This window comes from Pterocles gutturalis, unplaced genomic scaffold (assembly GCF_000699245.1).
Source record: "Pterocles gutturalis isolate BGI_N339 unplaced genomic scaffold, ASM69924v1 scaffold22706, whole genome shotgun sequence".
Taxonomy (NCBI): Eukaryota; Metazoa; Chordata; class Aves; order Pterocliformes; family Pteroclidae; genus Pterocles; species Pterocles gutturalis.
Genome location: NW_010106073.1, coordinates 21,750 through 35,427, shown reverse-complemented (window position 1 = coordinate 35,427; position 13,678 = coordinate 21,750). Strand labels below are relative to the sequence as shown.

Sequence of the window (13,678 nt, the reverse complement as noted above, 5' to 3'; positions counted from 1 at the left end):
CAACAAACAAGTGGTCAAGGGGAGAGGTCCAGCAGGCACCCTGCTGCCCTCGCAGGCTCAGAGAACAGGGCGCTGCTCTTAGTTACCTCCTGGGACCCTTCCAGATTTTCAGGAGATTTCTGTTTTCTTGCTTTTTAGCAATTTTTATTATTCTTTCAATGTTCTTGCAAAGCTTTATGTGGGAAAATTACTCAGACAGTTTCCTAAAAAAAGAAAACCTGTGAATCTGGGAACTGCTCAATTAAATTTGAACAACCTGGATATTAAACTTAAAATGAACACACATTAACACCAAAGGCATTTTCTTTATGGTGTTTATTTTAAGTGTTAAGATTCCCACACAAAAAGCTTTGGTCAGTCTCTTCAAACTCTGGATTGCTGTAACGCTCTTCTAGACCTCCTCTTTGATTTTGGATCATGAAGTCTGTCTCTTCCTGTGACTGAAAGAGGGAATGGCTGAATGTCAGGCTTAATCAAATAGCCGTCGACTCTGTCAGTGGCTTTCAGGGGCGCTGGCCTGCTGTCGGGCTCCACCCCCTCAGCCAAAGTGCCCGTAGGTTGTGGAGATGGTGGCACCCTGGTGGGTGTAACCAAATAGTCATCAGCCGCTTCAGCGGCAGTGTCTTCATGTTTCTTTAGTGACTGAAAAGTGCTATCAAAAGGGGAGGAGGTTTCAGTTGGGGTGAACACAGATTGGTCAGAAAACTGAGAGAAAGCACTGTCCAGAGAGCTCATTGATGACACAGATGGAGAGGTCCCAGGAGAAGATAGGCTAGAAGAGCTGAATCCTGAGCAAATATTTAATCCCTCTGGCATTGGACGCAGGAGGCAATGCGACAAGTCTTTATTTTCAGTGTTTTGGTTTGTGTTATCACTTTTACCAACATTAATCCCTATAACCAAGCTCTGACTGATAAGCTTTTGCCCCTCCATCTGCAATGACCGAAGCTGACGGAGATAGTCTTCCTCTTCGTGAGACAGGACAACGTCACAGCTAGCTTTGCGCGTTGCCTTCTCATGACCATCGCCAGTGTGGGCAAAGCTGGGGGCGAGGAGGCCAATTGCTGGCTCTGAGGAGCGCCTGTGTCTCCTCAAGTTTTTGAGAGTACCTGAGGTAGCTGCTGAAGAAAAGCCCAGTGCATTGGAGCAGAGAGACTCATTCGCTGGGTTTTCTTGTGATGGAAACTTATGGCATACATCAACAGAAATTGTCAACTGTTTCGATTTGGTTTTACTTTGGATTTCATCCACCTCCGTCTGCTCCGAATCACCATCGCTCAGGGTGAAGACAGACTCCCTGCTCCTGTTATCCTGATCTCGGTTCTTAATCCAGTCGCTGGAAGAGGAGTCAGCTTCATCATTTGCCTCATTTTCCAGGCTGTCGTAGGAAGAGTCGTTCAGATGGAGGGAGGCAGCATCTGCAAGGACAAAGCAAGTGTTAACATATCAGTGACTGAACCATTCTGCTGACAAGCAGCTGCCTTTTTTTAATTTTTTTTGCAAGAATGCTTTACTTGCAGGAGCATTCACCCTTTAAAGATTCTTCAAGCATAAATGCCAGTAGTTTCAGAAAAAAATACTGTCTAATTTTGAAATGGAAAACCTGAAATGAATGCTAAATTGCAGTTCAGTCAAGAAGCACAGGATAATGGCACAAATAAGGGTTAGGGTCTTTTGTGTTGTGGTGAACTTTAGTAGTAGGTAATCCAGCTGTAAACACTAATTAACATATAGTATATTAAATCCATAATTTCTTGAATTTATCTTTTGTTACTGAATATTGAAAGCAATATTTATCCTTTCTTTCCTTCTTTTAGATGAATGAAGAAAACAGGGCATACTTCATACTTTCACGGTCTTCCAAAAATTACAGCATTTTTAAGAGCAGCACTAGAAAGTTCTAGTCTTGGTTTAAACAGTCACTTCATTTCCAGTGAGCAAAGCACACCTGGGCCCTGTTCCATACATGCGATAATTTGAATTACATTAAATCTCTTTTGCTCTGGGCTACACTAAGCTGATTTACCTCACATCTGCAGCAGACAGAGTTCACGCATGGGCAGTCACCATGCCTCAGTGAGTGCCTGAATACTTGCTCAGCTGCCATAACCTATTGTGGGTCTGAGCTCTCAGTCCCTGCACATCCCAGCACAGCAGATCCCATGTGCTTCCACTCTTGGGGAGGGGGCAGGCTAAATTTCACTGGATTTCACTGAATTTCACCAAATTTTACTGGAGGCAGAGCATGAGGAGTTTGGGAGAACCACACTGAGTCAGTCTGGAATGCCAGAGCAAGTGCCATTACCACTTTCAGTATAGGTCAACTGTGACAAAATTTATTTTACAGAAACACTGCTTTAGAAATATTTTAAGGAGAGATACAAAGCTCCAGTCAACATCAACACTATCACAGGGCTGGAAAGAAAAAAAGCATTAATGATATTCTGGAATGCTCTGCCAACTAGTCTGTCAGACATTTTCAGTTCCTAGTTCCATGATTTTTCAGTGCCAGGAGCAAAATCTGCAGGTCCTATTGAAACTCTGGAGATCGCTCTCTTCTGATAATGAAGAACAGATGCTTTCAACCGTAATATAATGGTGTGACAGCTATATTATAACCATTGTTGATCACTGACTTCCCAATATTCTGGGAAAACATAGGCTGGGGCAAAAATTCTAGACTTGAGATGAAGCCTTCTCTAGATTTTTTTCTTTGTTTCTCCTCCCCCTTTTTTTAACATAGTGGGTCAGATGACTGGAATAGGAGTAAGGGATTCTTTGGGAGAGGAGAGCATTTTGTGATATGGTTCAGGTCTATGATAAGTTGAATCAGTGATTATCACCAATACTTTGGGCAAAGGAAAAAGAACAGCAGTATCTGGGAACACCACATGAAGAGGGAACAGCACTCTTCCATGGGACATAGTGATATTTTGCCTGTCTGAGTTTAGCTCTCTAATAGGATCAAAACACCATCTGTATTACCTGAGCCGTTTTCTCTCTTGCATGTCATGAGTATTTCTCCAAAGAGGGAGGTAATTTCCTCTCCAAAAATCCTACAGCAATTCTCAGTGAGGAACTGTACCAGACTAGAAATCTGCAACAAAGCAATCAGAGAGATGTGTCCTATCAGATCTTCCATTATTCCACTCAGTGCAAGCTCACCATACAGATGAGGAATAGGAGCAAACTGTACATCCATGATGTGCCCCTCGACAGACAGGAACTCCTCTCCCGATCTCCTGGGCCTGAGGAAGACATCCAGGCCCAGCTAAAATGTCCCAGTATACATCCTCATATAGATATTTCCCATTTCTACTCTCTCCTGTTCCAAGGTCACCACAACCAGATATCTCTTTGATGAGAGAAGCACTTTGCTAATACACTGGGTATTGCTTTATGATCTCCCTCCTCTTCTTCCCAGGCAGATTATGAGAATGGATCGAAGATAATTTCTGGAACCCTGATAAGATGACAAGGCCATATCTGACTCACATTTGTAACCAACAGCCTGGTTGAACAGAATGAAGGTTGGTTTCCTTTTTTACCACATTGCTGTGTCTCTTACCTTTTTTGTAAATTCACTTTCTATATCAGGAGTGGCGGAAACAGGAGGCCAGAGCAGGCTAGGTGCAATGCAGATAGCCAGATTGAATGCATTCATCTGGTTCTCTTCAGATCGCATTTCTATACCATGCAGTACTCCAAAGATGTAACGTAAGAGAACAACATTAGCTCTGGGTAGCTGCTCTATTAACCTGAAAACATACGCAAATGTAATTCTTCAGATTAGTGACTGGTGAACATAAAACCATTTTCCATAGAAACACACAAGTCAAAATAATGAAAATACAGAAACAGGATAACATGCTCTACTAATTAAATGAGGGAGCGTGTCAAAGAGTTGTTCTTGCTCAGCTGCTTTCCCTCACTATAACACATCTCTGAACAGTTTTCTGGGAGGACAGAAAACATCCTAAAACATAACTAAAATTACGCTCTGTCAAACTAATGGACTAAATACAATGTATGACACGAAACTGCATTTTCACCTAACTTGCCTGATAATTCACTATTCACTTAACCAAACAGCTCAGTTGTCTCTCCATGCCACCTAGTTGCCATATGTACATAAGTATGTATGTAAGTATATGTGAGGTCAGCTAGTGTACAAAGCTGTTTCCCATGACATAAACTTTTCCCACTTTCTGTTTTATATCACCTGCAAGGGTGGGGGCTTCCCTTGTCATTTTGGTCCAGTATTTCATTCACAATTCCATCTTGGCTTCAAAATGGCCACTAAAATTAATGTATTTCAAATGAATGAGGAAGAAAATATGAGGAATGGATTTCAGCTACACTTTCATCCCAGACCCTGAAGTTGCCTGCGGATGATTTTGGGTTTGGTATCAGGCAGAAATCCAAGTCTTGGACAGCATATTTATAAATATAATAAGTATTTTTAAATTAAAGAATATTTCATTTATTTACTGACATCCACAAAAGGCAGAAAAGCACGACAAAAGACAGCCAGAAAATTGTCCCATACAGGCAATAGCTTAAAAATACATGTAAGTTAAAATACTCTGTAATATATATTTTCATCAGCTATTTTAAAAAAATTAATTGCAAGTTTTAAGTTGAATGTTTGGGATTCTGCATTCTGGGATATAAATTCACAGCAGAATACAGACAATGTAAGTAACTCTACCTTTGGATGTTTTTTATCTTCTCTTCATTATTTCCTTGATCCATCACAGAGACCCACTTATCACATAGCTGGGATGACAAAATGCTGCCTGGGATGTTGCGAAGAAAATCCTTATCAAGAGAAAAGAAGACATGAGAACAGCTGTTCTGGAGCATGGAAGGGAATAGGAATAAACTATACAGATAAAAGAGGATGTATCAGTGGGACAGCATTAGCTGCCAAGCATCTTGTTTCACACAGCAACCAAAACCAGCAGAAAATCATTTGAGAGAAAGACATTCTTCAGATTATACTTAAAGTTTATATTTTCCTGCCCTGTCCTCAACTTTTCCTGTCAAAATAGAGGTATTTGGATCCTTCATCTGCTTTGCTGAACAAAAAAATCTGCAGTGGGACCAGTTATTTCAATGCTGCATAATGTCTGTCTTTACTTATCACTTCATCTGTAGTCCCTGTTCCTTCTCCTCAGCTGATAAGCTCAAATACCACCAGACCATAAGCACTCCAAAGCACCCCTTTCTTCCTTCCCCTAATCAATCCCTTCTGGTAACGGAGGATTTATACGAGTTGTGGATAGTCTTGCTGCTCCTGCTTCCTAATACCTCAACCACTGGTGGGCAAACTGTTGCAACTTGGGAAGAAGCCCAAATCCTAGCTTCCCAAACAAGCTAGGGCAAGGGAAGCTACGATGCACATGAATAACGCATTTGCTCTTATGTGGTAATTCTTCACTGTGATAAATGCTAACCAATTGCCCCTCAGCAAAAGTGTCACCATGGGATGAGTATTGCACACTGGTGCTTTGTATGGTGCAGCTGTCCTGCTCTAAATGCATGTCCTAAACCTGCCAGTAGGATAGTAACTGTAAGTCTCACCCGTGAAAACCTCTCACATGGTAGGAAGAGGAATGGCTTTCTGCAGTAAAAATATTCCACTGGTGTAGTGTTTGCTTGGGAATGGAGTTTACCATTTCTTTTAACCAAAAACCACACACAAACAGATGCACTGTACTAAAATGTGAAAAGATTCTCCTTGTAGCTGAAATCTTACTGAAGGCCTGGGATGCTTTTTGCACAAGCAACATTGTTGCTAATGTACCGGGCTGTAAGAAAAGATAATCCATGGGAAAATTAAACCAAATATTTTGGGCAACACTAAATACTTGTAAGGGTCTGTAGTGTAAGTTATTGCTGATCAGTAAGGAAACATATCTACAAACCTGTTTTTCTAGTATTTCATTGACTAAGCAGAGATAAAGAAAGTTACAGGATCAGATTGTCACTGAGACCTCAGGAAAGCAAATCAAGCCGGCTAGTCCTCTTCCCCATTTTAATTCAGTGGTAGCCCCCTTTGGAGATCCTCATAATTTTAATGTGCCAGCCCATTCTTCTTAGTTCACCCCACCAAGTCCTTTCTGGGCCTGTCCCTGGGGAAAAGTCCTACTCGTTTGTGCACAGGATCTGTGCCGCTCTCACCAAATAAGGGGGAAAGGAATGTACTTCATAGAATCATAGAATGGTTTGGGTTGGAAAGGACCTTGAAGATCATCTAGTTCCAACCCCTCCTGCCACAGGCAGGGACACCCTCCACTAGACCAGGTTGCTTGAAGCCTCATCCAGCCTGGCCTTGAAGACCTCCAGGGATGGGGCATCCACGGCTTCCCTGGGCAACCTGTGCCAGTGCCTCACCACCCTCACCCTCAAAAATGAGGACCCAGAGTTCTTGCCTGCCTCACAGTAAAAATGTCTTCCTAAAATCTACCCTCTTTCAGCTTAAAACTGTTAACCCTCATCCTGTCACTACACTCCCTGATAAAGAGTCCGTCCCCATCTCTCCTGTAGCCCCCTTTAAGTACTGGAAGGCTGCTCTAAGGTCTCCCTAGAGCCTTCCCTTGTCCAGGCTGAACAACACCAACTCTCTCAGCCTATACTAATATGGGAGGTTCTTTGCATACCTTAAACAAAGATGCTGTCACAAATATGGATTCGCAGGCTAGGTCCACTTCAGCACCTGAATCAAGCTTCTCCTTGAGCTCTTTGCAGGTTTTTGCACTTCCAGAGCGTCTGAAAATACCCTCAGTGGAAGGACCCTCTTGGTAAAGGAGGGAAAGCATGTCCTAAACAAAATTAAAAGGCAGAGAGGCTTTCTCAGAAATATATTTTATTGTGTAGTACCATTAAAATGTGGTTTTGCTACTTTTGCTGCAGGTGAAACCCTCCAAGTCCTAAAAAAAGCTCACGAATCAAACACAAGCCAAGGCTCACCCCCCAGGACATGGCAAACCCCACAGCATAGCTGTGGCCTGGGGCACTGAGTCTGGAAAACATCCCTTCAGAAATACTGTGCTGACACTGCCGAGTGCTAGCCTCCTTCAGGATCCATGCAAGTTCTAGCCAAGTCATTTAAATACATAAACACTGCGGTACAGGAAGAGGCTACTGGTCCACTTAATCCAATGCCACGCATCTGACAGAGGGCTCAGCCAGACACCACTTTGCAGGAAGATATGAAACCCTCACTGCTCATCAACGTGTTCAATATTATCACTGATCAGAGACAAAGACTTCTGTTCCGTGCCTGATGTCTGAAAAAAAAAAAAAAGATTTTATCTAAGCTGGAAAGTGCTTTGTTTGTTAATATCTATCCACGCTTCTACAGCAGATCAGAGACAAATTTTTACCCCTTTTGCTTCTTGTGAGTGGTAACGCACTCTGCAAGCAGTTCAGGGCTGTTAGTGGGACCACCTCTGGGACAAGGTGCTCCCACTTGGTAGGTCACCCACACGGGGCTAAAGTTTGGCTTACGACTCCTCTGAAGCCAATGAGGTTGCAAAGGAGTGAGCAGGTGGGTAGGTCACTACATGAGATATTTAAAAGGAAAGGGAAAACAAGTGGATTCCTGTCTACCTTTTAAAATAACAAGAGGGCCTGATTTCTTCTGCTAAATAAGAGTGGAAAATGAGCATAAAAGGAGATGCTGAAATCAGAGACCTCTCCTGAGGTAATATGTACGTGATATTTTCCAGATGCTTAATTCTCTGCAGTCTCCTGTGAGTCGTCTCTCAGACATGCTGGTCACCTCTCCCCAGGCCTGCTCCAGGAAATGTAGAATTTGTCATGTTTGTCTCTTCCGAAAGGGAAATGTGCAGACAGTCTCTGGGATTACATGCACCCACACAGTGGACACTAGGGGAGAGTCTGCTATCATTAAACCAAGTTACTGTGACAGTAATGGCTGAGCAGTGGGTTCTGGTGACTCTCCCACTCTGGGCTGTAAGGTAGGTCTTCCTGACACACAGCAATGCAAGTAAGTCTAATGGGAACTATTATTTTTACTTTTCTTCTTTAACATTTGTTTCTCGCTCTTGCATAAGTTGAAAGCCAAGCATTCATGTGAGTGCAGACACTTTGGAGGAGCATCTTTCATGGCAGCAGGACTCGTGTCAGCATTTCCATGTTCTTTGCAGGGATTTAGAGCTCTGCTGTCAAAACAGGCTGAGTCCCACAGCACATGAACAAATGCTTTTAAAATGCATTTTGAATAAAATATACACAAGTTAAAACTGGGAAGCCCCTCTTGAAGCAGTAAACCCAGATGACATTACATGAATGAAGCTAATGGTTTAAGACAATTCAGTGTGGCAATGGCTAAAAGAGAGCCCTTCAGGTGTGAAAGCAAGTTTGAAGCTCTGAAGCAGAGATATGAAACGTGCCTGCAGCATTCATCCCTGATATTTTCCTTCTCTTGCAGGAAAATCCCACACAGTCCCTCAGATGCAGTATTTCATTCTCCAGAGACACCAAATTAAGTCAAAAGTAAGTTATATTTTGTGGCATAAACACAGTGTTTAAGATTCAAAGCATAAAATCTACCAAGCTGTGATTCTATGCTTAATAACTTTGGGTTTTTTTTCAGATAAATATTTACTAATATTTATGTTTTGGAGAAATTTCTGACATGCAGCATTGGCTCATCTCTCAGACAGAGATAATGAGAGACCAGGTTCTTACAGAGTCCACCTCTGGGGGGCTTAGTCAATAACCTAAATGATAAAAATGCACACTTCCCCCTTCAAAAGAAAATAACAAACCCACACTATTAAAAGACCTGAAAAGTCCTGGTACAGTTCATTATTCAGGCAGTGATAAAGCAGCAGACCAAGCACAAGCTTAGGAGACAAAACATTTCTTCCTGTAAACTGGTGTAACCCCACTGATTTCAGTGGGGTTGCAGCAAGTTGTGGGCTGCTAGGATGAGGGGCCCATCCTGCAGGACTCACTCCCACTCTGTAAACATTTCAACTGCTGCCTCAACAACAGGGCAGTCCTTAACCCTGACCAAAAATGCCACACATCTGCTTCAATTACGCCTAGGAATGGGATCTAGGACAACCTTTTTCATGTTCCTGGACTGGTTTTGAGAGCACCCACAGCACTAGTGCTCCCTCAAGACAGGATGAAAAGATGCTCCTGCAGCCTCCACCTTCCCACCTATTTTTGAAGTGGTGCTGTCAGATCAAAAATGAGGACCCAGAGTTCTTGCCTGCCCTGGGATGCCTCCAAGAAAGGCTCTGAAACTGTCTACTGAAGGGCAGGTGGCATTTGTATGCAAGTGTGGGCTGTCTATATGGGACAGTAGATGCCACATTTATGCAGCTGGGGATTTTACAGAGGCCTTGGGAGTGGTTTAAAAAGTACGTGTGAACATGGCATTTATTTACACTGCGTAAGTGAGGATTAGGGAACCAGCCTTATAGCGTGGGTTATAAAGAAGAAATAGCCAGAGCAGCAGACTGATCACATATATTTCTCAAACTGTTTGATATTAACCAGGCCTGACCACAGCATATGTTAAAAACCAAAGTTCTTGCTAAGAACCACGAATGAGGTTTCCTTTTGGTTTCTCAGCTTGTGTAATTTCAGGGTCTTGTTTACACAGCATCCCCGAGTTCTCATTCACTACACAAAGAAATTCCACCACTGTAAGAGCCAACACTGAGCCTGGGACTCACCAAGAGGGGTTTGGGCAGGTTGTCATCCTCACAGATGGCTGTTAGCAAGAGGCCAAAGAGCTTCCCAGGAGCAGCAGATGTTGAGGAGAGGGGTGTATTGTCCAAGTGAGTGCCTGGGGCACGCCAAAAAGCCCAATTTATGATAGGTCTTTTCCTTTTAAATGACTTTTGGCTTAAGTCTGGGAAAAGAGAAGGGTGTTTATTAGAAGAAATGCATTTCAATTCTAATTCCAGTATTTGCTTTGCAGTGGTTGCTATGGTTTCAAAGGAAAAAATGTCATGAACTCAACCAGCTCCTTGGCATCCAGCTCAGCCTAATCCACCATGTACATACCTGTGTTTGTGTGTGTGGAGAATATGCTGCCTTAACCACACTCTTAAGAGGATCTGCACTGTGCTGCTGGACCACAGCATCAGCACTTACCACTAAGTGCAGGATGGCAAACCTCAGCTCCCTGACTTCACACAGAGCTGGACTGTGCTAAATGACTCATTTCCCATCCACAGGTGCAAAAAAACCACAGACCTTTGGAAAAAAAATACATAAACACCACTGCCCTCACCTTGGTTTGCTGTCTGGAGGTATCCCAGTTCTCCTGGCAAGGGAGGAAAGTACCCCCTCTCCCCATGAGGAACACCAGAGAATCAACTAACAAGGTGAGACATTATCAGATCAGGAACAGTTGCAGCCTTTGCTCTTCTCCGCAAAGCAAACATATCATTAGTGCCCTCGCTCCAAGCATTTGCTGACCATAGCCCGGGGACAGTGCCTGCCCTTTAATCAACACTTTCCAGATGGCATTTCAGCATGCTGCCAACACACTGGTGTGTTCTGTTTGTCTTCATTTGTCTTAACACATTTCATGAGATATCTAAAGAGCATCACTAACTGAAGCGCTTATTTGCAGGGCATGGTGAAGGAAATACTGGTATCGGGATACAAAAAGTTTTTTTTGCATATGACCTTTCTCAACATCAGCCAGTGTAAAAGCTTCTTAATAGTATGGGCTACTGTTAAGGGACTGTTCATGATGAAAGTGCTAACTAGAAAAAAATTATTCTGATATATTTTTCCTTTTCTAGGTGTTTTCAAAGCCAGTCTGCTTTGATTTAGTTGCTTACCTAGCCTGTGCACCTTTCTAATTAGATGGTTCTTCCACCTGGTCAAACAAAAGCTTTCTGCTGTTATGGAGGGCAGAGGGTAGAAGTAAGGCTTGCAGAAATAAAGACTGTGGTGTAATAGCAGATTTTTCTCTCCTATACTTTCCTACACTTGCTTTTTAGCCCAAATAGTGATTTTCGTTATACGTCAGTCCATTCTAGGAGATCATGCTCCCTTTGGGAATGGGTGGAAGTCTTTTCATTAGAGGCTTACAGGATGAAAAGTTAAACTTTAACTCAAAATGTGACCATATGAATGTGAAAGCCTGATGAAAAATTCCTTTAATAAAAAATAATAAGAAGGATATACATTTTAAGCAGTCCAAAGCTTCATGAAATATAAGCTTGGCAGTGTCGAAGGCTTTACTTGACACATTATGTTTTGGGAGAACATAACTAACCCATAAGCTTCAAAACGGCAATTTTTCTTTCAGCTGAGCTGGATATTAGCACGTGAACATGGCTCGTTTCACTTGGAGTTTTGTTCACACAAGGGCAAATACATAATGGTATTTTTTTTTTCTGGCAACCCTGTAGATCTCAGTGGAAGCAAAAATTAAGAAGAAATGTTATTTTGGAGAACAAGGAACAGCAGAAGTGGAAAAAACGGTTCTTAAAATTAGGAACTTTTCTTAGTCTCTCACTGCTCCACTCTTAAATGCCATGGCCTAAACTCACAATGTGAGCAAGGGATAACTGTGATTAACTGCAGCTCTCCCGGAGGCCAGGAAAGAAATCTTAGTCAGTGTTCTTTAACATGCCAAGGCAGAAACCAACAACTGATGTATGGCAATGAAATGCCATGTCACTTACAAAATTAACATTCATTGAACAACAGGAGAACTCATTCTTTTCCTATCCCCTTTTCTAAGGGAGCTGAGAAGTCTTAAGGTAAAGAGCAGAGGAGAAGAGGAGGATGCACACCTTCTTTTCTTCAACCTGTGCAAAGTTACAACACTAGGAGAAATCCAGCCTCCTGTCAGCCAAGACAGATGCCGATTATTGCTCTGTAAAAGTACTTTCATACAAAAACATCAGGGCCTTGCTCTGGTGGTTTGTTCTAGGCCAGAATCAGAAAAAAAAGCAATGCTTCTTTGGTCGCAGATCTTGCTTAGAGCTCACAGCAGCCGTCTATTCTACTCATATTTTATACGCAGGGAATTTCTATTCACAAGTAGTGTCCCAGCCATGCAACGGGCATTTCCTCTTCTTGCAAACTAATCAGAAACTTCTAAATAAAACCTCCAATCTGTTTAACACTGTAGAATCTTTTCTGATCAAATCCCTAACTGTCAAACAGTTCTCAAAGACCTCCTTCCTGTATTGAGACCAACTTGTTGAAATTTATAATAGTTTGGATTACAGACTAGCCACTGACAGCAGTCAATTATTTCAAGTGAAACTTTAAGCAAACCACTATCTACAATACTTTTTAGACACGTGCTCATGAGCATTAATTAATGGCTATGTTTAACTGGTTGGTGACCATTTCTGTTATGTGCTCAAAGGCTGCAGGAGAGGCAACAGAAACGTTCCAATTCTCCTACACAGTAAATTCTTCTGTACTTTCTTAACCATCCTTCCCAGGACAGCTGATGCAACTACACCACCGCAGTTGGTGTCCACACAGCTACATATTTGACATGACAGACAGTTGTCAGTCATGTCTGCCTGTCAACACCTACAACGCTGCCTAACCATGGGGCCTGCTGGTACAACTGGGCAGCTACCCCTTGTCACCTCCACAAAGGACAGTGTGTCAGGCACAGCGGTATTGGTGTTGTGGGAGCCAGCATGCTGGAAGGCAGGTTATGGCAAAGGGAGGAGAAGGAGGACAGGCTGGCTGGCTGGCACAGGAGCTCTTCAGCCACACAGATGTTTGATCTTTGCCAGGGTAAGATTTGATTAAAAATCTTTTGTTTCTCAGCTTGCCAACAGTACATGCCACATCTTTACTAGGGTTACAATGAGATAGCTACAAACAGTAATAGTGTTAGTGGAGACTCTGCTCAAACTCAGTTTCCAAGTTTCTGATTTTATCTCTTTTTAAGGGAAAATAAAAAGAATCATCTCAGTGCTCAGGTAATTCCTACCACAATGAAATGAGCCACTACAATATCCATCACTTCATGAGGAGCAGGGAAGCTCGTGTCTCAGTTTGGGATGGTTTGCTCTCCCCTCTTTGGGAGGGAGGGCTTCAGGGAAGGGATGTGAGGGAGGAGAGCACAACATGTGTGGCAGTGAAATGTCAGGTTACAGGCTCTGTCCTGTATATGGTTGTGTGCCTAGTAGTTACCTAACAACAACACAGATTTTGGCTTGCTGATCTGAAGGTGAGCCCAAAGCCAAATCATATCCTTGGCTTGCCATTTTCCAAAACCAAAATAGGCGAGGAGGTAGGAAGAACACAATGCACAGCACTGTATGCAAGATAATCTGTTTTGCAAGCAGCCAGACCTACACATCACTTTAAAAGGTTTTGTCTGATGAAAGTAGGAAAGGTGAATAGACTAAAAGGCCCTTTCTCCCATTTACCCCAGTCCCTGTGCATGACTTGCAGGCTGCCCCCAGCTTCTGCTGCCCCAAAGCCAGCCTCGCCTCCCCTCCTGCCGCTTGCACAGCACCGCTGACAACACATCTGCATCAGAACTTTACAGCCCTGATTTGCATTTCTATTTTCTCTTGCCAGTCAACGTCAGCTGCCAAGCGGGGCCTGTAAACCTAATTACACCCCTTTGCTAGATTGCCTCATTCTTAAAATATGTCATGAAGTAATATATGATACAAATTACTGG

The 13,678-nt window shown here is 42.7% G+C and overlaps 1 protein-coding gene across 1 annotated transcript in view; it reads right to left on the bottom strand.

Annotated features, from left to right (window-relative positions):
- Positions 1 to 320: 320 nt before the first annotated feature.
- The window catches only part of LOC104472105 (rho GTPase-activating protein 20-like), a gene marked incomplete at its 5' end in the record, with an annotated part of 32,834 nt that continues 19,476 nt past the window's right edge, over positions 321 to 13,678 (bottom strand). The window contains 7 exon segments of the mRNA XM_010087653.1: positions 321 to 413; positions 415 to 1,418; positions 2,986 to 3,097; positions 3,569 to 3,758; positions 4,712 to 4,821; positions 6,666 to 6,827; positions 9,723 to 9,901. Coding sequence (XP_010085955.1) covers positions 321 to 413; positions 415 to 1,418; positions 2,986 to 3,097; positions 3,569 to 3,758; positions 4,712 to 4,821; positions 6,666 to 6,827; positions 9,723 to 9,901 — 1,850 coding nt within the window.